Source organism: Aquarana catesbeiana, linkage group LG06 (genome assembly GCF_042186555.1).
Source record: "Aquarana catesbeiana isolate 2022-GZ linkage group LG06, ASM4218655v1, whole genome shotgun sequence".
Classification (NCBI taxonomy): domain Eukaryota; kingdom Metazoa; phylum Chordata; class Amphibia; order Anura; family Ranidae; genus Aquarana; species Aquarana catesbeiana.
In genome coordinates this window covers 325,628,416-325,651,845 of record NC_133329.1, presented here as the reverse complement: position 1 = coordinate 325,651,845, position 23,430 = coordinate 325,628,416, and the positions used below count along the sequence as shown (strand labels likewise).

General features: G+C 40.4%; 1 protein-coding gene across 4 annotated transcripts in view; it reads right to left on the bottom strand.

The window, feature by feature from the left end:
• The window catches only part of ZNF385B (zinc finger protein 385B), an 849,407-nt gene that overhangs the window by 95,855 nt on the left and 730,122 nt on the right, over positions 1–23,430 (bottom strand). For all 4 annotated transcript variants that reach the window (XM_073633753.1, XM_073633754.1, XM_073633757.1 and 1 more), the window contains one exon: positions 707–848. In XM_073633753.1, coding sequence (XP_073489854.1) covers positions 707–848 — 142 coding nt within the window. The remainder of the gene's footprint in view (positions 1–706; positions 849–23,430) is intronic.

Below are 23,430 nucleotides of genomic sequence, written 5' to 3'. Positions count from 1 at the left end.
GTCGGAATTTCCGACAACAAGGTCCTATCACACATTTTCCGTCGGAAAATCCGACCGTGTGTACGGGGCATTACACCATTAGAGTCCATGAGCACTATAGGAAATAGTGACATCATTTTATTCTCTTGCATCTAGTAAAAAACACAATATCAGTTTTGGGAGGACTGACCTTTCATAATTATTCACTTCCCGAACATTCTTTTGAATATTGACAAATCAAATGATATCTAAAGACATGCTTTTTTCCATTTTGGATAAAGTTGGGAATTGTTAAAACCCATCAGTTTGTTATCTGTGTCCCACTGGGGAGATTTTCCTTTACTTCCTGTCTTGTAGCTACAACAGGAAGTAGAGGGAATCCCTTCAAAGTGAGTAAAATACTCTCTAAGCGTCCCCATCAAAAGGTTTACTCTTTATCCTGGTCCTGGTGACTCAAATTTTTGTCTTTTCCTTATTTTGTGAGTCTTCGTAGCAGGGACACATACAGCAATTCAAACTAGGAGTTCTAATCCCTCACTACTCTATCCAAAATGTAATTTGGCTTTATTTACATTTTAAACTCTCAGATACATTATTGTGGACATGCATTAGGCTTTGTACACACATGTACACACATGCACACATACATGCTGAGATGTATCACACAGATAAACTTTAAATAAGGCAAAAAAAAAAAGTGAAGTACAAACACAACAGTTTTATTAACCTGATTTGTGGTTGGCAGTTGCACTTGTAATAGCCTTGGCGCTGTCCTTGAGCGAACCCGTTTTTTGCTTATTTTTCGTTGACTCTAGTGCTTTGAGCTTCTTGGCATGTTTACTGCCTTTGTAGTGTGCCTCGGCTTGGCTCTACAAAGGAGAACAAATCAGGTTTACTTTTTTATGTTTTACTACAACACAATGGGGCAATGAATTTAATGGGGAACAACACAAACACATCACAAACCGAATAAACAGAATCTCTATTAAAATTTGTAGTGCACCTCTGTTTTTGTGGCATAAATACATTTGGGCAAGTTCTATTTAACATTTATAGTATATATATATATATATATATATATATATATATATATATATATACACAGTATCTCACAAAAGTGAGTACACCCCTCACATTTTTGTAAATATTTTACTATAGCTTTTTATGTGATAACACTGAAGAAATTATGCTTTGCTACAATATAAAGTAGTGAGTATATAACGGTATAATGGAAAATGACGCTGAGCACGTGCACTCAACTTCTTTGGTTGACCATGGCGAGGCCTGTTCTGCGTGGAACCTGTCCTGTTAAACCGCTGTATGGTCTTGACCACCGTGCTGCAGCTCAGTTTCAGGATCTTGGCAATCTTCTTATAGCCTAGGCCATCTTTATGTAGAGCAACAATTCTTTTTTTCAGATCCTCAGAGAGTTCTTTGCCATGAGGTGCTATGTTGAACTTCAGTGACCAGTATGAGAGAGTGAAAGCGATAACACCAAATTTAACACACCAGCTCCCCATTCACACATGAGGCCTTGTAACAACAAGTCAAATGACACCGGGGAGGGAAAATGGCTAATTGGGCCCAATTTGAACATTTTCACTTAGGGGTGTATTCACTTTTGTTGCCAGCGGTTTAGTCATTCATGGCTGTGCATTGAGTTATTTTGAGGGGACAGCAAATTTACACTGTTATACAAGCTGTACACTCACTACTTTACAATGTAGCAAAGTGTCACATGAAAAGATATCATAAAATATTTACAAAAATGTGAGATACTGTATATAAAGCATATCATAAAATTATTTCTGTAAATAAAAATTAATGGACTAATTAATATTTGTCTAAGCATAGAATTTAGATATTGTTTTCAGATAAGTTCACAACAGTACACTGTAAGTGAGCCCAGGAAAAATATCACAGTGGCGGGCCTCCAATGCCACCATCATTATGGCACTGCACGTTTTTCTTCAGTTGAGTGGCGCATCCATGGTTCCCCAACACATTATGGGCATCTAATGTGTTTGAGCAGCATATCTACCTTATCTATCTCTGGAACAAATTACCAACATTTATTTAAAGCTGAAGTTTAGGTATGACAATTTTTACATAGTTAGAGCTTCAGTGGGGACAATGGCACCAATACACGTTTGACAGAAGGTATAAGCAGACCTAAACTGTAGAGTTGCTAGATATGCTTTAATAGGCTGTTCAGGAATTAGGGGGGCAGGCTAGAGGTAGAAAAGCCATCACTTACCTCAGGGTTGTATAAAGCAGAATTCAGGTCACATGTCCTGGAGTTGTAGCAACATGCACTGGGGCCTTGATATCAGTCAAGTCTTCAGATCATGTGCTGTAAAATGCCAGCTCATGTGACGTGGAACCAAAGTTTCACGAGACCTTCTATTATTGGTTCTAAAATGAGCATTTGATTATTTTACTATCCCAAGCCTGCCTCCTTAATTTATTAAAATGAAAAGCCCTCTTACCTGGACTGCAGTCAAAGTATGTCTGCGGTGACTGGTAAAATGGGAAATTGATGCCAATTGTGCACATAATAGTGCTAGTCTCATATTTCCTGAACTTCTACATAAATAATTGCTGGCTTAGCAAATGGATGACTCACTCTTCCAAATAAAGCAGTTATAGAGTATAGCATAGGGAACAATGAAAGATTAAATTCTCCAAAACAACATGGTTGTTGGTGGCATTGATTGTTTCTATAATGTTGGCATGCAAAAGTGAGCTGATTTGATGTGGTGAATTAGGAAAACCATTGGATTGAATGGATAGCAATAGTTTGGGAATTTTGGTTAGAAGGTTTTTTTTTTTACAATTGTATTTTTACTAAAGATTTCACATTACAAATACAGCACAGTAATCTTGGTGAGAGCTAGAATGAATCGAACAAGAAATAAAAAACAAACAAAATGAAAAAAAGTTACAGGCATCCAGGTTGAAAATAGATGTGTATTCATAAATAGAGCTATATAAGGCAGACCAGTTAAGGGCTATAAACAATATTTCTCTGGATTACAGCTGAGTGTGTATCGCAATTTTGAACAACATAAAAATGCATAGCATGGGGTGAGGGGATAGTAATCTGGGTGGCACCCAGATGTCAACAAGGGAAGCGAAAGCATAAAGGGGAGCTATATCAGGGAGGTGCCGGGATGGAAGGATGAATGTGAACCAGATAGGGTCAGGGGGGAGAACCATATTCATATTTGTCCCATAACTCCCAGACCCCATCAAACCTGTCAACAGCATCCTCCACCAATGCTGTCATGTGCTCCATTCTGCGAATTTTCAGCGATAACATTGAGAAGCTGTTCCTGAGAGGGAGGGGTGGGGGTCAACCAACACATAGTGATAACTCTCTTAGCTGCTAATAAAATGTATGAGGCTAGTTTGTTCGAGTTTTTCCCCAACCCTGGGAAGGGGAGGCCAAGGAGGAGATGTAGCGGGTTCAATGGGAGAGGAGACTCAAATAATCATTGGAGCAGGGATATCACCATGGACCAGAAAGTTGTTATTAAATCACATTGCCAGAATATATGGTAATGAGTGCCTCTGGTCTTACCACATCTCCAACAAAGAGGGGACAGAGAGGGATCATAACGGTGTAAGATTTCTGGTGTTCTATACCAGAAGAACAGAATTTTGAACGATGTCTCTCTCTGCACCACACATCGGGATATCTTGGACGTGGAGGTCCAGATTCTGCCCCACTGAGGGAGAGAGATAGGCTTTTGGGTGATTTGGGCCCATTTTCGCATTTAAGTGTGAAGTTCCTCTGAAAGTGGGGATGAGTCCTGAAGAATTTGGTAAATAACAGAGATTGATTGCATTTGATAGGGGCCTTATGAGCAGATGAGTTCAAAGGTCGTTGGTTTAAGTAAAATAAGGGTAGGGGATAAAGCTGACAGATAATGACTTATTCGGAGATAAGAGTAGTGCAAATTTTTGGGGAGTTGGTATTTAGAGGAGGTTAGCGAAGGTTCTGAATTTACGGGTGGCTGGGTGGACGAAAATGGCGGAGTTGAAACAGGCCAGCCTGTGCTCAGGGGGCCATACGAGAGTGGGATAGGCTGTCTGGGAGCAGTGGGTTGAAGAGTACATTAGATAATGGGGGGCATGGCGAAGAGAGAGAGAATTTGTTGAAGGAAGTGCGCCAGAGCTTTAGTATAAACAGCATAGAACTTAAACATAAGCTATGGAGTTTGGGGTCCTGAGTCAGGGTGGGTAACCAGACAAGGGAGCAGGGGTGTGTGGGAAACAATGAGCCCATCTCGATTTCCACCCATCTATTTGGAGCCTCTAGGCTTGACCAGGAGACCACTGCCCAAAGGTGGGATGCTAAATATTATTTGTAAACATCCGGAGCCCCCAGACCCCCCAATGCCTACGGGAGAAGATCACAGAGCTACCCTATGGGCCTTATCATTCCAGAGGAAATTAAGGAACCAATGTTTGACTAGCTTTAATTTTGACATGGGGATAGGAATTGATAGGGTTTCAAAAAAATATAGCAGTTAAGGTATAACAGACATTTTTAGTACATTGATCCTACCTATCCAAGATATCAGGCATGGGTTCCAAAGCTTTAACATGTCACTGACTTCTTTAAACAAGGGAACATAGTTGGCCTGATACAGGGAAGCGTAAGTTGGGGTAATTTTCACGCCTAGGTATTTGAGGGAGGAGGAGCACCAGTGGTACGGGAATGAGTGTTGTAACACACTCAGTTCTGCAGATGGGGTATGAAGAGGCAGTGCCTCCGTTTTAGAGGTATTGACTTTATACCCGGACAAAGCACTGAATCTTGATAGTAGGGTGTGTAAAGATAGGAGGGAAATATGTGGGTTAGTGAGAGTCAATAGAATGTCATCCGCAAATAAAGATAATTTATATTCTCTTTGGCGCATGGGTATACCTTGAATGTCAGGTTGGGACCGGATAGCCTCTGCTAGGGGTTCTAGACAAAGGATAAAAAGTAACGGGGAGAGAGGGCAGGCTTGTTTGGTGCCGTTAGTCATTGGGAAGGTCTGAGATAAAAAGGAGGCCATTCGGAGCTGGGATGAAGGATTGGAGTAATGGGTTTGTAGAGCAGATATAAAGGGGCCTCGGAATCCGAATTTGGTTAGGGTGGCGAACATGCAGGACCAGCTCAACCTGTCAAATGCTCGTTGAGCGTCTGAGTTGAGAATGATGGCAGGTCTGCATAATCTATTTAACGTGTCTATGAGGTCTATGGTGCATCTAGTATTGTCTACCGCGTGTCTGGTAGGGACGAAGCCTATTTGATCCTTGTTGATCAATTTTGTCAGGAATTGGGATAAACGGTTGGCCAGGATCTTCGAAAAGATTTTGTAGTCAGCATTTAAAGGAGCTATTGGTTTATAATTGTCTGGAAGGGATGGGTCTTTGCCCGGCTTGGGTATGACCGAGATGTAGGAATGCAGAAACATGTGATGGGGAGCTTGCCTTGTAAAAGGGAGTTATATAGAGACAGTAAACGGGACGTTAAGGTCAGTGATAACGTCTTCTAGTAAGAATAAGGAAGGCTGTCGGCTCCAGGGGATTTGCGGGAGGGTAGGTGTTTGATAGTATTGGTCAGTTCGTCTTCAGTAATGGGGGCATTTAATGTTAATAAGTCCGTCTTGCCCAGCATAGGTAGCTGGATACTGTCCAAGAAAGTCTCAAATGACCCTTGGTCAAATGGGGGATGGAGGGCGGGGGTTAGACAATTGTACAGTTTATCATAGAAGTCGCCAAAGACTCGGGTCATAGTCTGTGGGTATTGCGTAGGAGTACCATCTGATTGTTTCAAATAGTCAGGAAAGGATTGAAAGTGTCTAAGGTTGAGTCTGGAGATTAACATGCTGTGAGGCTTATTGGAGAATTCGTAACATTTTTGTTTTCCTCATAGAAGGGACTTAGCTATACCAAACATGTCCAAAGACTTTATCTGATTTCTCAACAAGGTTACTGCCCCCAGTCGGGCCACTGTGGAGAACGTTCAGCAGTTAGCAGTTTGGCTAGTAAAGTGGTTTTTAAAAAGGCTGTATCTTTTTTCCTGCAGGAGCTTACAGAAATACATTGCCCTCTAAAGAAGGCCTTATGAGCCTCCCAAAGAGTGGACGAACTGGAGACAGAACCTGCGTTGAGTTGAAAGTATTTGGTTAGTACCGAGAGAAGTTTACATTTGGTTTCAGGGTGGTTCAATAAAGATTCGTTGAGTCTCCAATGGCATGTCTTGGGATAAGCAGTGGAGAGGGAAAGATCTAGGTTTAGGGGGGCATGGTCTGACCAGGTAATAGGGCCTAGATCGGAAGACACTGGGTTAGGCAGAAGGGGGGCAGTTATGAAGAAATAGTCTGGCCTGGAGACCATTTTGTGTCTGGGGCGGAGTAGAATGAAAACTGTCTGCTGGTGGGGTGTTTTATTCTCCAGGCGTCAAAGAGGTGATGAGCCCGTATCAATTGACAGAAGGAGGAGGCTAGTGATCGCACTGGGAGAGGTAGCTTACTTTGGAATAGATCCTATCTCTTGTAGGAGAAAGGATAGCACTGAAATCACCCCCTACAACCATGAAGGGCCTTCATTGAGGAATTTAAGCTGACCTGAATTAGAAGCGTAAACATTCAGAAGGGTAAGGGGACTAGACATGAACACACATTGTAGTATTATGTATCGACCGTGCGGATCCAAGTGGGAGGACTGAATCTGGACAGAGTAGGAGCGTCTGACAAGTAGTGCAACTCCAGCCTTGCCAAATGAGTTTGATGCCAGATATGTTACCGGGAAGTGTCTGGAAGCAAATTTTAATGAACCTCCAGCTCGGAAGTGTGTCTTCTGAATCAGAAACACATCCGCATCGGAGGCCCTGAATTCCTTCAGAGCCAGCCATCATTTCTTTACGGAGTTCAAACACTTCACATTATAGGACAATATCTTTAGAGCCATAAGTGGGGTAAATTAGTAAGCCAGAGTACCCTTAGTGCATTGAGTAATCCCCCTATGGTATGGGAACAGAGCAGTAGCTTTGTATCTAATAATACAGTACACTGTAACCTGGAAGGCAAAAGATACACAACAACAATGAGAATAAAAAAGAAAAAAATGGAAACACAAAAAGGGTCCTCAGAAAAAAAAAACTGGGCAGAGTTCAGTAGTGTGGTAACAACCAGGCCGGAGCGGCTTAAAAAGGTAGAACAGGAACAACAATTGCAGGCAGTAGGGGGAGCAAGGCAGTCTTCAGTGAAGGTGAGGCAATGTGCCTCGCCAAGCCGCTCCATCTTTGACTTGAACAAGCTAGGGTCTCCCTATGAACCTTATATGAGTTATCTAGAAACAAAACCAAACAGTTCAAGGCATCTCAGTGGGGGGGTTCGAAGGTGTTTTGAAGATAATTAAGCAATGTGAATACACCTCAATGTGCCTTCCTTCACACCACTCTCAAGTAAAGTGATATTAAAGTCAAAAGCTTTTAGAAGAAAAAAGGGGGTGCTACACAGAGAAGGTTTTTTACCTTCATGCATAGAATGCATGAAGGTAAAAGGCCTTCAGCCTTTACAAACACTTTAAATGTTAGGATAGGTACACTAGTAATAAACAATACATGGTTCATAAAATATTGTGCATACCTTCATTTGAACAGGCTTGTGCTGATAAAAATTACTAGCATTAGTGTAAGCCCAAATTATCTGATTTCTAAATGGTCGATTTCATTATATGTGATTTGTATATCCTAACGTGCCATAAATAAATTGAATATTCCCTTGGAACAATGTTGCAAGAAATGTAATCATCAGACCAATGCTCTAATTGGCATAATTGCATTTCCTGTATTACATTTGTCTTGTGATATAAAGATATGTATACTGTAGAATGAATATTAGCACTGCAAGATAATGTTGTAAAATGAAACAGGAAATCACAAAAATAACTCACATGGGAGATGTCCAAAGATTGTGATGCTTCTTTATTGTGCTCATGTAATTATTTTGCACAATTTGAAAAGAATCAGTTCATTAACATGTATTATTAGCTTCCTCAGGTATATTTCATGTTGAGATCAAAGTAATATTATTTTCCTTCTCCTTTATTTAGCTATTTTGTGTATACATATACCGTATTTATCGGCGTATAACATGCACTTTTTTCCCCTTAAAATCAGGGGAAAATCGTGGGTGCATGTTATACGCCGAACCGCTGCCTCGGAGGGGAAGGAGGGAACGAGCGCTGCCGAAAAAGCACTGTGTACTCAGCTAGGCTCGGCTCCGCTCACAGTCACGCCCAGTTCTGCCTCCTAGCATTTACGTCCCGCCATTGGACCAGTGTTGTGTCCATCATAGGAGCCGGGCCAAGGGACAGGACTGGGTGGGACTGCGAGACGAGCCGAGAGGAGCCGAGTACACAGGACATCCGGCTCTATCTAGCATTTAAAAACGATCATGGTGCAATTTTAGGCAAGGCTGCAGATGGACACTGTTGGGCAAGGCTGTAGATGGACACTGTTGGGCAAGGCTGCAGATGGACACTGTTGGGCAAGGCTGCAGATGAACACTGATCATTCTGCAATGATGGTCAAGGCTGCAGATGGACACTGATAAGGCTGCATTGATGGGCATTTAAAATGTAAGTTTTTTTCCCTTAAACTTGCCTCCTAAAAGTTTTTTCCTTAAACTTCCCTCCTAAACTTGGGGTGCGCGTTATACGTGGGCGCATGTTATACGCCGATAAATATATATATATATATATATATATATATATATATATATATATACAGTAGCTCAAGAAAGTGAGTAAACCCCTCACAATTTATTTTATTATATCTTTTCATGTGACAACACTCACTGAATAAATTACACTTTGCTACAATGTAAAGTTGTGAATGTACAGCTTGTATAACACTGTAAATTTGTTGTCCCCTCAAAATAACTCAACACACAGCCATTAATGTCTAAAACACTGGCAACAAAAGTGAGTACACCCCTAAGTGAAAATGTCCAAATTGGACCCAAAGTGTCAATATTTTGTGTGGCCACCATTATTTTTCAGCACTGCCTTAACCCTCTTGGGCATGGAGTTCACAGGTTGCCACTGGAGTCCTCTTCCACTCCTCCATGATGACATTATGGAGCTGGTGGATGTTAGAGACCTTGCGCTCCTCCATCTTCCGTTTGAGGATGCCCCACAGATGCTCAATAGGGTTTAGGTCTGGAGACATGCTTGGCCATCACCCTTACCCTCAGCTTCTTTAGCAAGGCAGTGGTCGTCTTGGAGTTGTGTTTGGGGTTGTTATCATGTTGGAATACTGCCCTGTGGCCCAGTCTCCGAAGGGAGGGGCTCATGCTCTGCTTCAGTATGTCACAGTACATGTTGACATTCATGGTTCCCTCAATGAACTGTAGCTCCCCAGTTCTGGCAGCACTCATGCAGCCCCAGACCATGACACTCCTACCACTATGCTTGATTGTAGGCAAGACACACTTATCTTTGTACTCCTCACCTGGTTGCTGCCACGCACACTTGACACCATCTGAACCAAATATGTTTATCTTGCTCTCATCAGACCACAGGACATGGTTCCAGTAATCCATGTCCTTAGTCTGCTTGTCTTCAACAAACTGTTTGCGGGCTTTCTTGTGCATCATCTTTCAAAGAGGCTTCCTTCAGGGACAAGAGCCATGCAGACCAAGTTGATGCAGTGTGCGGTGTATGGTCTAAGCCCTGACAGGCTGACCCCCCACCTCTTCAAGCTCTGCAGCAATGCTGGCAGCACTCATACATCTATTTCCCAAAGACAACCTCTGGATATGACGCTGAGGACGTGCACTCAACCTCTTTGGTCGACCATGGCAAGGCCTGTTCTGAGAGGAACCTGTCCTGTTAAATCCCTGTATGGTCTTGGCCACCATGCTGCAGCTCAGTTTCAGGGTCTTGGCAATCTTCTCATAGGCTAGGCCATCTTTATGTACAGTAACAATTCTTTTTTTCAGATTCTCAGAGAGTTTTTTGCCATGAGGTGCTATGTTGAACTTCCAGTGAATAGTATGAGAGAGTGTGAGCGATAACACCAAATTTACCACACTTGCTCCCCATTCACACCTGAGACCTTGTAACACTAACGAGTCACATGACACTGGGGAGGTAAAATGGCTAATGGGGCCCAATTTGGACATTTTCACTTAGGGGGTTACTCACTTTTGTTGCCAGCGGTTTAGACATGAATGGCTGTGTGTTGAGTTATTTTGAGGGGACAGCAAATTTGCACTGTTATACAAGCTGTACACTCACTACTTTACATTGCAGCAAAGTGTCATTTCTTCAGTGTTGTCACATGAAAAGATATAATAAAATATTTATAAGAATGTGAGGGGTGTATATATATATATATATATATATATATATATATATATATATATATTTATTTATACTATATATATATATATATATATATATATATATATATATATATATATATATATATATATATATATATATATATATATATATATATATATATATATAGCATATCATAAAATAATTTCTGTAAATAAGAATTTAAACACTAATTGGCATATATTTGTCTATGCATAGAATTTAGATATTGTTTTCACATAAGTTCCCAACAGTACACTGTAAGTGGGCCCAAGAAAAATATCACAGTGGCCGGCCTTCAATGCCACCATCATTACGGCACTGCACATTTTTCTTCAGTTGTTGGGCACATCCATGGTTCCCCAACACATTACGTGTTTGAGCAGCATATCTACCTTATCTATCTCTGGATAAAATTACCAAAATGTATTTAAAGCTGAAGTTTAGGTATGACAATTTTTACATAGTTAGAGCTTCAGTGGGGACAATGGCACCAATACACGTTTGGCTGAAGGTCTAACTTTTTCATTTATTCTCAGTTATCATTCTGAAGTCGTATTGATCACGATCTTTAAATTTTAACCTGGATCTGACCTGAATCAAGTAAAACAATTATTATGGAAATGAAAACAATGAAAATTGCGGTTTTAGCAAAATTTGCTTTTCTTTACATTATGGTGAATGTGGCATGCTGTTATAAATCAATTTTTCCCCTAATACACTTGCAAGTAAGAAGCAAGACAGAAGCAACTCTGCACTCAAACCGATCTCAAACGCAAGACATTCTTCCCTGAAAATACCTGAAAGGATAACTCTTTTTACTTTGTCAGGTGTTTGTGTACACAGGTCCTAATACTGAGAGCCCTATAGTTTGCAGACCACAAACAGAATCAGAGATCTTCTTTCTGCTCCACAGTCACCCCCACATCCATCCTCTGTTGGGTGGCTAGGGGGAATTCAGCTTCCTACTCTATCAAGCCAGCAGGCAGACACCCTTAACATACCCTGCACAGAATTAGAAATAACAAAAATTAAAAATTCCTGAAAAATTCTACTGAATATTCTACCACCTATTACAAGAAATTCTCCTCCTTACTAGCACCCTGTTTAACTAAACTAAATAATTACATATTACAAGGGAATCAATTCCCAAACTAAATGCCTTTAGCCAATATGTCTTACCAATACCTTTAGCCAGTATGTATACCAAAACCCCACAAAGATCATACTCTCCCACAAAACTTTTGCCCACTTTCTGTTCTTACCAAGGGATGAGCTGAACACCCTCCTGTTTGGCTCGCAGCAGAACATACCGAACACGCAAAAAATTTGGCAAGAACACACAAACACAGTTAACGTCTATGGGACATGAACATGAATAATTAAAAGTGCTCATTTTAAAGGCTTATATGCAAGTTATTGTCATAAAAAGTGTTTGGGGACCTGGGTCCTGCCCCAGGGGACATGTATCAATGCAAACATTTTTTTTAAAACAGACGTTTTTTCGGGAGCAGTGACTTTTTTTAATGCTTAAAGTGAAAGAATAAAAATGAAATATTCCTTTAAATATTCTGCCTGGGGGGGGGGGGGGGGGGTGTCTATAGTATGCCTGTAAAGTGGTGCATTTTTCCCATGTTTATAACAGTACACACAGCAAAATGACATTTCTAAAGGAAAAATTGTCATTTAAAACTGCTCGCCGCTGTAATGAATTGTCGGGTCTCGGCAATATAGATAAAATTCATTGAAAAAAAGAGCATGGGATCCCCCCCCCCCCCCCCCCCCAGTCCATTAGCAGGCCCTTCGGGTCTGGTATGAATATTAAGGGAAACCCCAAACCAAAATTAAAAAAAAAAATTGCATGGGGGTCCCCACCCCCTCTGACGTAACCGGGTGATCACGCCCCCATCTGACATCACAGGGAAGCCATAGGGAAGTCCCCGTGCTGTCAGAAGGGGCGGGGTCACCCGGGTACGTCACTGGGTGGCCCCGCCCTTAGTTATATAAGAACTGTCACAAGCAAAGAAGCGTCACACAACGGAAGCCTCCCATTGAGGCGGATTGGTCTTGGCTTTTTTTTTTTTTCGGTCCGTCGGCGGAGGGATATAAGAAGATGAATGGGCATCGTGGGACACTTTTATTTTTTTATTTTTTAATAAATAACTTGTCCCAAAGCTGTGTCTTGTCATTTTTAACATTTTGACACTTTTTTTGTGAAATGGTAGAGGTGCTTTTGTACCCCGTTACCATTTCACACAGGGAGAGAGGCTGGGATTTGGGGGTCCCCTTGTTAAGGGGGCTTCCAGATTCCAATAAGCCCCTCGCCTGCTTACCCCCACAACCACCGAGCAAGGTTTGTGGGGATGAGGCCCTTGTCCCCATCAACATGGGGACAAGGTGCTTTGGGGGATGCAGTGTGCGGCGTATGGTCTAAGCCCTGACAGGCTGACCCCCCACCTCTTCAAGCTCTGCAGCAATGCTGGCAGCACTCATACATCTATTTCCCAAAGACAACCTCTGGATATGACGCTGAGGACGTGCACTCAACCTCTTTGGTCAACCATGGCGAGGCCTGTTCTGAGAGGAACCTGTCCTGTTAAATCGCTGTATGGTCTTGGCCACCATGCTGCAGCTCAGTTTCAGGGTCTTAGCAATCTTCTCATAGGCTAGGCCATCTTTATGTACAGTAACAATTCTTTTGTGGGGCAGCAAGGTTTGTGGGGATGAGGCCCTTGTCCCCATCAACATGGGGACAAGGTGCTTTGGGGGGGCTACCCCAAAGCACCCTTCCCATGTTGAGGGCATGTGGCCTGGTACAGTTCAGGAGGGGGGGCGCTCTCTCATCCCCCCTCTTTTCCTGCGTCCTGCCAGGTTGCATGCTTGGATAAGGGTCTCGTATGGATTTTGATGGGGACCCCTACGCCATTTTAAAAAAAATTTTGGCGCAGGGTTCCCCTTAATTTCCATATCAGATCCGAAGGGCCTGGTATGGATTTTAGGGGGACCCCCATGCAATTTCTTTTTAAATTTTGGTTCAGGGTTCCCCTTAATATTCATACCAGACCCAAAGGGCCTGTTAATGAACTGGGGGGGCCCCATGCTCTTTTTTCAATGAATTTTATCTATATTGCCGAGACCCGACAATTCATTACAGCCGCGATCAGTTTTAAATGACAAATTTTCCTTTAGATATGTCATTTTGCTGTGGTACTGTTCTAAACACAGGAAAAATGTGCCACTTTACAGGCATACTATAGACACCCCCCAGGGTGTCACTTTCACTTTAAGCATTAAAAAACATCACTGCTCCCGAAAAAAACGGCCGATTCAAAAAAAAAAATTTCATTAATACATGTCCCCTGGGGACAATGACAATAACTTGCATATAAGCCTTTAAAATGAACACTTTTGATTTTCCATGATAATGCCCCATAGACTTTTCCGGTGCTCTGGCCGCTTTCGAATTTGCCCTGAACACCGCATATTGTTCGATGTTCACAGAACATCCGAACAACCAAAGTTCGGGCCGAACTTATGCTCGGGCCTAAACGCTCGCCCATCCCTATTCTTAACAATGACCTCAAAATATTTGGGCATTTGCTGGCTGATATACTGGCTGCTGTCATCACTTCCTTGGTCCACTCAGACCAAACTGGCTTTATCCCAGGCAGACAAATTACTAATAACATCCATCAGCAATGTAATTCAACACGCTAATCTACATTCTCGCCCAGTTTGTATACTTAGCCTCAATATACATGAGGCTTTTGATAGTGTTAGCTGGTCCTATTTAAGTTGTCTACTCCCTAAATTTGGCATCTCTGCCAAATTCCTACATGGATTTAAGGCTTTATACCATCCTCCCCAAACTAGAATTAAGCTCCTGGGCAGAAACTGAGAATTCTTCCCCTTGGTAAGGGGCACTAGACAGGGATGCCCCCTCTCCCCACTATTATTTGCTCTGGTTATTGAACCGCTTGCTTGTGCGATTAGAAACACCAGAAACATCAAAGGATTAACTAAAGGCCCTAACGAACTTAAATTAAGTTTATATGCGAAAGATGTCATTTTATTCTTACCAGAGCCCCTTATCTCCCTACCTAATCTTATCTCCGAACTAAGAATCAAAACAACAATCCTAAATAAAAAAGGGGAATTTTATTAGCAAGATGCATCAAAGGTAAAGGAGGAAGATAAAAATAAAGACAAACTATACTGGTGATATTTTTCTTCTGATTCTAGGATAAATAAAATCAAAATTGTATTATTCAAGGTTTTGGTTCCTTCATTTTTTCATCTTTCATCTTGCTTATAAATTTTAACAATTCTATGTAAATTTCATTTTGTTCCTCACAGAAAAAGTATTTCAGCAGCAATCAAGAGGCTGCTTTTTTGACATCTGGAAAAGTGTTATGCCCTCCATACCTGCTGGCAGAACACAATAGCACTGTGGGAGGCATTCCTTCATCAACACTGACTGTGAGTAAGGAAAGAAAATCGAATCAACTATGGGCTGCTTTACTGTTGTGGGTTCTTAGTACAAAGACTCCAGCCAGACAAACCTGGGAGAGGTAGACGTTTATTAAAGAAGCACTATGGCCAAACTATAGAATTGCATATATGATGTAGGCTGCCCATACTAGCATGATAGGCTCTCTTGTTTCCTTAATAGCCCTTGGACATTTTGTAAATTTCTATTATATTTACAGACAAATGTTTTGCCTTTCATTTCTTTTTTAAACCTGCATGGGTTGTTTTGCAAGGTACAGGTTCACATACACATTTTATTTTTAAATTCTCTTTGGTGTAATCTGTACTCTTTCAAAATAGATGTCACACCTCTTTTACATAATGACAGATGGGCCCACCTCAGGGCCCACTAACAGGCCAGGTTTTATGTATTACCTTGGGGAGATGCAGACTAGAATACTGCAATCACTGAGCAGCAAATGATCTCACCTGTGATGCATTTCAGTTATCTTGCAAACCTGGCCGGTTAGTGGGCCCTGAGGACAGGGTTGATGACCACTGTGCTAGCAGACTGTTCTTGGGAAAATTGAGATTGGGCATGTTAGATCTCATCACTATGGTTTTTCTTGACAATAGGCTGGTGCTAATGGTATGCGGTGATGGTCTATCCCTTATGAAGTCATGTGACGAGTGACACAGCGTGTTGGGTGGAGCCAGATAACAAAAGCACGGAAGTTACAGCGGGTGTAGGTTCTGTGATACCCTGATGTTCATTTATGTGGGATAACTACTAACGTGTTTGTGAGTACATTCTTTTTAATAAACACTGGTTATATTTTTATAATACTACACTACGGCAGTACTTGTTTGGTTCTGAGCATTTGCAGTGATACAATTGTCACACTGATGCCTTAAAGTCACAGTCACCTGTTTAATGGAGAAGTGGGCAGATGGGTTTTTCAAGTAATCTTGGGTGCTCTATTTAATCCCTGAGGTTGGGGAAGGTGTATTCTGACCTATAGTGGGTATAGAAAAAGAATCACCCCTTTTGTAATAATCACATTTTGTTGCTTTGCAGCCTGAAATGAAGAAAGACACAGTTTTTGTTTTGTCCATCCGTATTTATCCAGTGCAACTTATAACATCCAAGTGAAAGATACCACAGCGACATGTCAGAAATAAATAAAAAACGATTCAAAAACAGAATTACTGAGCTGGAAAAAGGATCACCTCTTGAGTCAGTATTTTGTTATACCACCTTTTACAGCCTTTAGTCTGTTGGGATACGTCCCTACTAAATTTGAATATCTAGACCGCAATATTTGCCCACTCTTCTTTGCAGAACTGCTCATGTTCAGTTAAATTTCATGGTGACTGTTTGTGGATTGCAGTCTTTAAGTCATTCCACAGATTTTCAATGGGGTTTAGGTCTGGGCTCTGACTAGGCCATGCAAGGACATTCAACTTTTTCTCCTTCAAACACTGTGTGGTCATTTGTTCTGTGTGCTTTGGGTCATTGTCATGTTGGAAGGTAAACCTTCTTCCCAGTGACAACTTGCTGGCAGAGGGCAGATTTTCCTCAAGAATTTGATGGTATTTTGCCCCATCCATTTTTCCTTCTATCCTGACAAGTACTCCAGTCCCTGCTTCAGAGAAACACCCCATAACAGGATATTACCACCTCCATGCTTCACTGGATAGTGAGCTGTATTGGATTTCTGCCAGATTTCTATTTGGAGTGGCGGCCTGATCCAGGGAGGGTCTGTGTTGTACCAAACACCTTCCACTTCTTAATAATAGACTTCACGGTACTTCTAGACATTGATAAAGCCTTTTACATTTTTTTGTATCTATCTCTTGACTTGTGCCTGCCCACAACTTTATCCCAAAGATCTTTTGACAGTGCCTTGCCACCCATAGCTTATTTCTTGCTTCAGTTGCACTATCAGGGACGGAAATGCTCCAGGAAAGCTCCTTTCATGCTGGACTAATCAAAATGACCACAGCTGATCACAGGTAAATGTCAAAAGTCAAATGGCTTTGTGTGCCATTGAGAAGGTGATTAGCTACACCTGATTAAGTTTACAAGTCATTTTTAGGAGGGGGTGATCCTTTTTCCAACTCAGTGGTTCTGTTTTTGAATTTTTTTTTCTTTTGTGCTGACATGTTGGTGTTATATCTTTCACTTGAAAAACTTAGTGATGGGACCTCTGCGCTACTATATAAATGTGTTAAATGATCAAATGTGTGTAAAAACATAAGGAAACCCTTAGATGCACAGGCAGCTCCAAAAAATTACAATGGATAGAAACTTCCTAAGAGTACAGGATCATATTGGTCCTAGAGCTGTATCTCTGTGCATTCAGGGAGCTCCGCTCATCGAATCCATCATTGGGATACCCCCTTTTGGTTCTCATCCTATCCGGGTTCCTTTTGGGATAGTGTTGCCTGATCAGAAGCGCCCATAGTATCCACACAATAGGAACCACCACCAGGGGACATCCTCCAACTACTCCTAGATTATCACCTGCATCTACATTAAGGCTTTATCCTAAGCCCCTTAAGGTAAGGGCAATGGGAGACTTTTTTTAAGGGAAGGAAGCTATCTAACCATTGATTTTATTTGAAAGTTTATCATCCAGCTGATCTTTCACTAAAGTGTCCAACTGGAAAATAGAAGTCCACACCTTTCACCATTATTGGACATTTTTTATTGTTTTTTTATTGGTTTTGCACCACTTATGTGATTTATCAGTCATCATCTATTGAGTCATTTTTTTCACTCTATGTGTTTGCGCGAAATCCTATTTATACAGAATATCTTTCACTTGAATGTTATAAATTGAACTGAGTAAATACAGCTGGATAAAACAAAAACTGTATCTGTCTTCATTGCAGGCTGCAAAGCAACAAAATATGATCATTTTAACCACTTAAGGACCAGCCTCGTTTTGGAATTTAGGTGTTTACATGTTTAAAACAGGTTTTTTTGCTAGAAAATTACTTAGAACCCCCAAACATTATATATTTTTTTTCTATCACCCTAGAGAAGAAAATGGTGGTCATTGCAATACTTTTTTTCACACCGTATTTGTGCAGCGGTCTTAAAAGCGCACTATTTTTGGAAAAAAAATCACATTTTGAATAAAAAAAAAAGACAGTAGTAAAGTTAGCACAATTTTTTTTTTATATTGCGAAAGATAATGTTACACCGAGTAAATTGATACCCAACATGTCACGCTTCAAAATTGCGCCCGCTCGTGGAATGGCGTCAAACTTTTACCCTAAAAAATCTCCATAGGCGATGTTTAAAAAATTCTACAGGTTGCATGTTTTGCGTTACAGTGGAGGTCTAGGGCTAGAATTATTGCTCTCGCTCTAATGATTGCGGTGATACCTCACATGTGTGATATGACCACCATTTTCATATGTGGGCGCTACTCACGTATGCGTTTGCTTCTGCGCGCGAGCTCGTCGGGACGGGGGGTTTTAGAAAATACATTTTTTTATTTTTATTATTTATTTTACATAATTTTATTTATTTTTACACTGTTTTTTAAAAAAAAAAAAGTGTGTCACTTTTATTCCTATTACAAGGAATGTAAACATCCCTTGTAATAGAAAAAAGCATGACAGGACCTCTTAAATATGAGATCTGGGGTCAAAAAGACCTCAGATCTCATATTTACACTAAAATGCAATAAAAAAAAAAAAAAAGAAAAAGAAAAAAAAAGTCATTTAAAAAAATGACATTGAAAAAAAATGTGCCTTTAAGACTTATGGGCAGAAGTGACGTTTTGACGTCGCTTCCGCCCTGCAGTGTCATGGAGACGAGTGGGCACCATCTTAGCCTCACTCGTCTCCAGGCACGGCAAGGAGACAGACGCGATTGTCTCCGCCGCTACCGACGGCTCCGGTAAGCGGTGGAGGGCACCAGATCGCGGCGGGAGGGGGAGGGGCCCTTCTCCCGCCACTGATAAAAGTGATCTCGTGGCTAATCCGCCGCAGAGACCACTTTTATCTGAAAGCCGACCGCCGCACGAAAACGGGGATACTGGGGTTATGACAGCTAGCTGCTGCCATAACAACGATATCCGCCACCAAACTTAGGACGTACATCGGCGTGCGGCGGTCGGCAAGTGGTTAAAGGGCTATGATTCTTTTCTATACCCACTGTATATTCATCTATAGGTCAATCAATTAAGGTGAGAGCGCACAGAGCAGAGAGGTGGTTCACTATTGGATTGCAGTGAATACGTTTTGCAGCACAGATTGTGGATTCACCACTCTTCCACATTGAAGAGTTTTGCATGTTTTAAAAAGTATGAACTGTTCACATGTTTGCAATAGTTAGAGATGCGCCATTACATACTCACTAAGTAGTGGTGAATATTGATTCACTGTGTTTCTATACATGAAGGAGAGCACTACACACATATTCATCTTCTTGTCAAAAGAAGTTTATTGAGTATACAATGTTATAAAGATACATAAAGTAAGTTTACAAGGATCTATAAAGAAAGCTCATTGTTTTACAGTAGGGTTTATATAGGTAAATATCATGAAATTTCAAATATTAAACATTGGGTTCACGTAAACTTAAATTAAAGATATATATCATTTCCTTAGTTACTTTTGTAGGTATTTAAATGATTTATACCTACTATACATATTGTTTACAAGTAGAGTGTATATAGGTCAAATAAATTCTGATAATGAGCTTTAATCGTAAGGTGGAGAAAAGGAAAGAGAAAGAAGAAAAAGGGTTGAAAGGTAGAGGTATGGTCCACAAGGTTGTCCCGCTCGTCAGTTTATTATTCTTTTTAGTTCTCTTTGAAGCCTTAGAATGGGTGTCTCTGTAAGTCATTTAATCTGTTACCATGGCAACAGGACAGAGTCATTGAAGTTTGACAGGAACTGTTGTTTTATCCAAGGATGCCAAAGTTTTTCAAATTTTGGAATTTGATTTTGATCGATGGCTACCATCTTAGCATGGGACATTGTATTATTCATTCTGTGAATTGTTTCTGCTAGTACCAATGTAGGAGATTTCCATGCCTTGGCCACTGTTTGTTTTGCAGCCGTTATTAGTTGGATCATAAGTTTGAATTGAGAGAGTGTTAACCATTCCGGTTTTAGATTAAGTAAAGTTAAATATGGATCTGGTTGTATTATTTTTTAAAATATTTTAGATGCAATCACGAAGACTTCCTTCCAGAAGGTTTGGATTACTGGGCACGTCCACCATATGTGTAAATATGTGCCTATTTCTGGGCATCCTCGAAAACAAAGAGCTGAGGTATTAGGTGAATATTTTGCCACTCTAGCGGGTACAAGGTACCAGCGAGTTAGGACTTTATAATTTGTCTCCAGTGCTAAGATGTTGGGTGAAGATGACTTAGATGTGAGCCATATGTTAGACCAGTCCGTGTCTTCTAAAGTTCGTCCCAGGTCCTCCTCCCACTTCTGAACGTAAGAGGGTCTATTAAGATTTGCTACTCCATATAATTGATTATAAAGTGATGAAATTGTACCTTTAGCAAATGGATCTTTTGTACAGATTGATTCAAAAATGGATAATTGGGATAATGGTGTATCCCCCTTTAGGAATGGTGTATAGAAATTTTTGATTTGGAGATATCTAAATATCTCAGAGTTTGGTAGATCATATTTTTCTCTAAGCGATGGGAATGAAAGGAATGATTTAGATGCTATGAAGTCATTTAGTGTCTGAATGCCTGATGTTGTCCAAGCTTTAAAAGAATTTGGGTAGATCCATGCCGGATAAAAGGCTGGATTTCTGATAAAAGAAAGGAGAGGATTGTGTGGAGATTGTAACTGATATTTGGTTTTTAGTTTATCCCAGAGAGATAAGAAGTGTTTAGTTATGGGATTATGAATTTTAAAGCGGTCTTTAGGATCAAGCCATAATAAATTTGATATTTAATAGAGGGTCATTTTCTGAAGCCTCTATAGCCTCTATAGCCTCTATAAATACCCATAATGGGATTTCCTGTTTTGCATGGTATTTGGACAGACTGGCCAAATGTGCTGCTCTGTAGTAGTTAGTAAAATTAGGGTATCCCAGGCCTCCTTTATTTTTGGGAAGATGTAGTGTGTGTATAGGTATACGTGGTTTAGAAGAGCCCCATATAAACGAAGTTGCTCTTTTTTGTACTATTCTCAAAAAATAGGAAGGAATTGGAATAGGGAGGACTCTGAATAGATAAAGCAATTTGGGTAGAATAGTCATTTTGATTGCATTAATCTTCCCTATCCAGGATAAAGGAAGTTGCGACCATTGTTTTATTAGATTTGTGATCTGTCTTAATACAGGAGGATAATTGGTTGAGAATAAGTCAGAATGAGATGCTGTTAAATGATTCCAAGATATGGGATTGATTTTTCTGCCCATGTGAATGGGAGTGCAGCCCTAGCCGGGATCAATTACATGTTTGTGAGTGAAATATTAAGCACTAGGCATTTCTTAGGATTAATCATAAGGCCGGATAGGGCTGCAAATCCATTAAGAGCTGGTATTAAGTTAGGACCAGAGACCTGTGGTGATGATAGAAAAAGTAATATATCGTCTGCAAATATACATAATTTGTGTGTAATACCTCCTACTTCAATGCCAGTTATAGTTTGGTTTGTTCTGATGTATTGGGCCATGGGTTCGAGTATAAGGGCAAATAATAAGGGAGATAATGGGAAACCCTGTCGGGTACCTCTTTCGATATTAAAGGCTTCAGATTTGTATCCAGCATATTTTATATAGGCTTTGGGTTTATTATATAATGCTTTGATCCATGTTAAAAAGTGGGGTCCAAAACCCCATTTTTGTAATGAATATTGCATATATTGCCAGGATACTGTGTCAAATGCCCTCTTAATATCGAGAGATAGAAAACATAAAGGGATTTTCCGTTTTTTAGCAATATGTGCCAATAACACTGCCCTGCGTATATTATCGCCTGCCTGTCTATTTGGCATGAAGCCTACTTGATCTCTATGTATTAATTTTCCTATAATGCTATTGAGGCGTTTTGCTATTATTTTTGCTAATAATTTAATATCGAGGTTTAACAGAGAGATAGGCCGATAATTCACACAGGAAGTATCATCAGAAAGGGGTTTTGGGATCATACAAACAATTGCCATTAGTGTTTCTTGCCGAAAAGAATGTCCATCTAGAAGTTTGTTAAAAGTTTCAGTGAGAATGGGAGAGAGTATTTCTGAGAATGTTTTATAGTATAAAGCCGAGTAGCCGTCTGGGCCTGGTCTTTTGTTAAGTTTTAGGTCTTTTATGGCGTTAGCAACTTCATCTATAGTTATAGGCTCATCCAAACTGCTTTTTTGATTCTGAGATAACTCAGGTAAGGTTATTTTTGAGAAGAAGGATTCAGCCTCTGTAGGATTAAATTCATTGTTTGTCTTGTATAAAGTTGCGAGATGTGAGTGAAATTTATGGACTATTTTAACTGGATTACAAGTGTAAACATTTTTTGATAATTTCAAACGTATTGGTTTGAAAGATTTGTTAGTTGAATTTAATGCCCGAGCCAAATATGTACCTGGTTTGTTTGTATTCATGTAGAAATTGTGTTTGGAGCGTTTGAGGGATTTATCAACTGACTCAGTGAGAAATAGATCGTATTCCAATCTAGATTTTTCCAGATGAGATTTTGTACTCTGAGATGGAATATCTTGAAAAGATATGTAGGCTGCATTAAAATTGAGTTCTAGTTTTTTTGCTAGATTTTTGCGTTCCCGTTTAAATAGTGCCATTTGTCTTTGTATTGTACCACGCAAGACAGGCTTATGAGCTTCCCACAGTGTTATTGGGGAGATGTCTGTTGTATTATTAATTGATATGTATTCCTTTAAAGCTTGTTCAATGGCCATCTGATGTAGTGGGTGTTTGAGCATTATGTCCGGTAAGTACCACGTTGGGTCATGCGCTTTTGGTATGGCTGAGGCTATAGTAGTGTATACTGCATTATGGTCAGACCACGGAATCGGAATTATATCTGATGCAATAATTTCTGGTATCATTCCTATTGTTAGAAAAATATGATCTATTCTGGTGAAGGTTTGATGAGGGTGCGAGAAATAAGTGAATTTCTTTTTCATTGGGTTACTTTCTCTCCACGAATCTACCAGATTGTATTTGGAAAGAAGTTGAGAAAAAGGTAATCTAGAGGTTATTTTGGATGGTGTAAAAGGTGATTTATCTAGAAATGGGAGGAGGACCTGGTTCAAATCCCCACACATTATCACTGTTCCTATTTTGTGTGTATTAATCACTTGTAATATATGTGAGAGGAATGGTGTTCGGTTGTTTGTTAGGAGCGTAGTAGGAAATCACCGTGATTTCTGTATCCATTATATAACCCATGAGTATCAGGTATCTACCTTCTGGGTCTTTAATTTCTGATGATAAGGTGAATGGTGTGGATCGGTGAAATGCAATTAGAGTTCCCCTTTGCTTGGTACAGGCAGAAGCCGTGTAAATTTGTTGATAAAAAGGAGAAATATATTTTGGAGTAGAATCTTTGGTGAAGTGTGTTTCTTGGAGGCATACTATGTGAG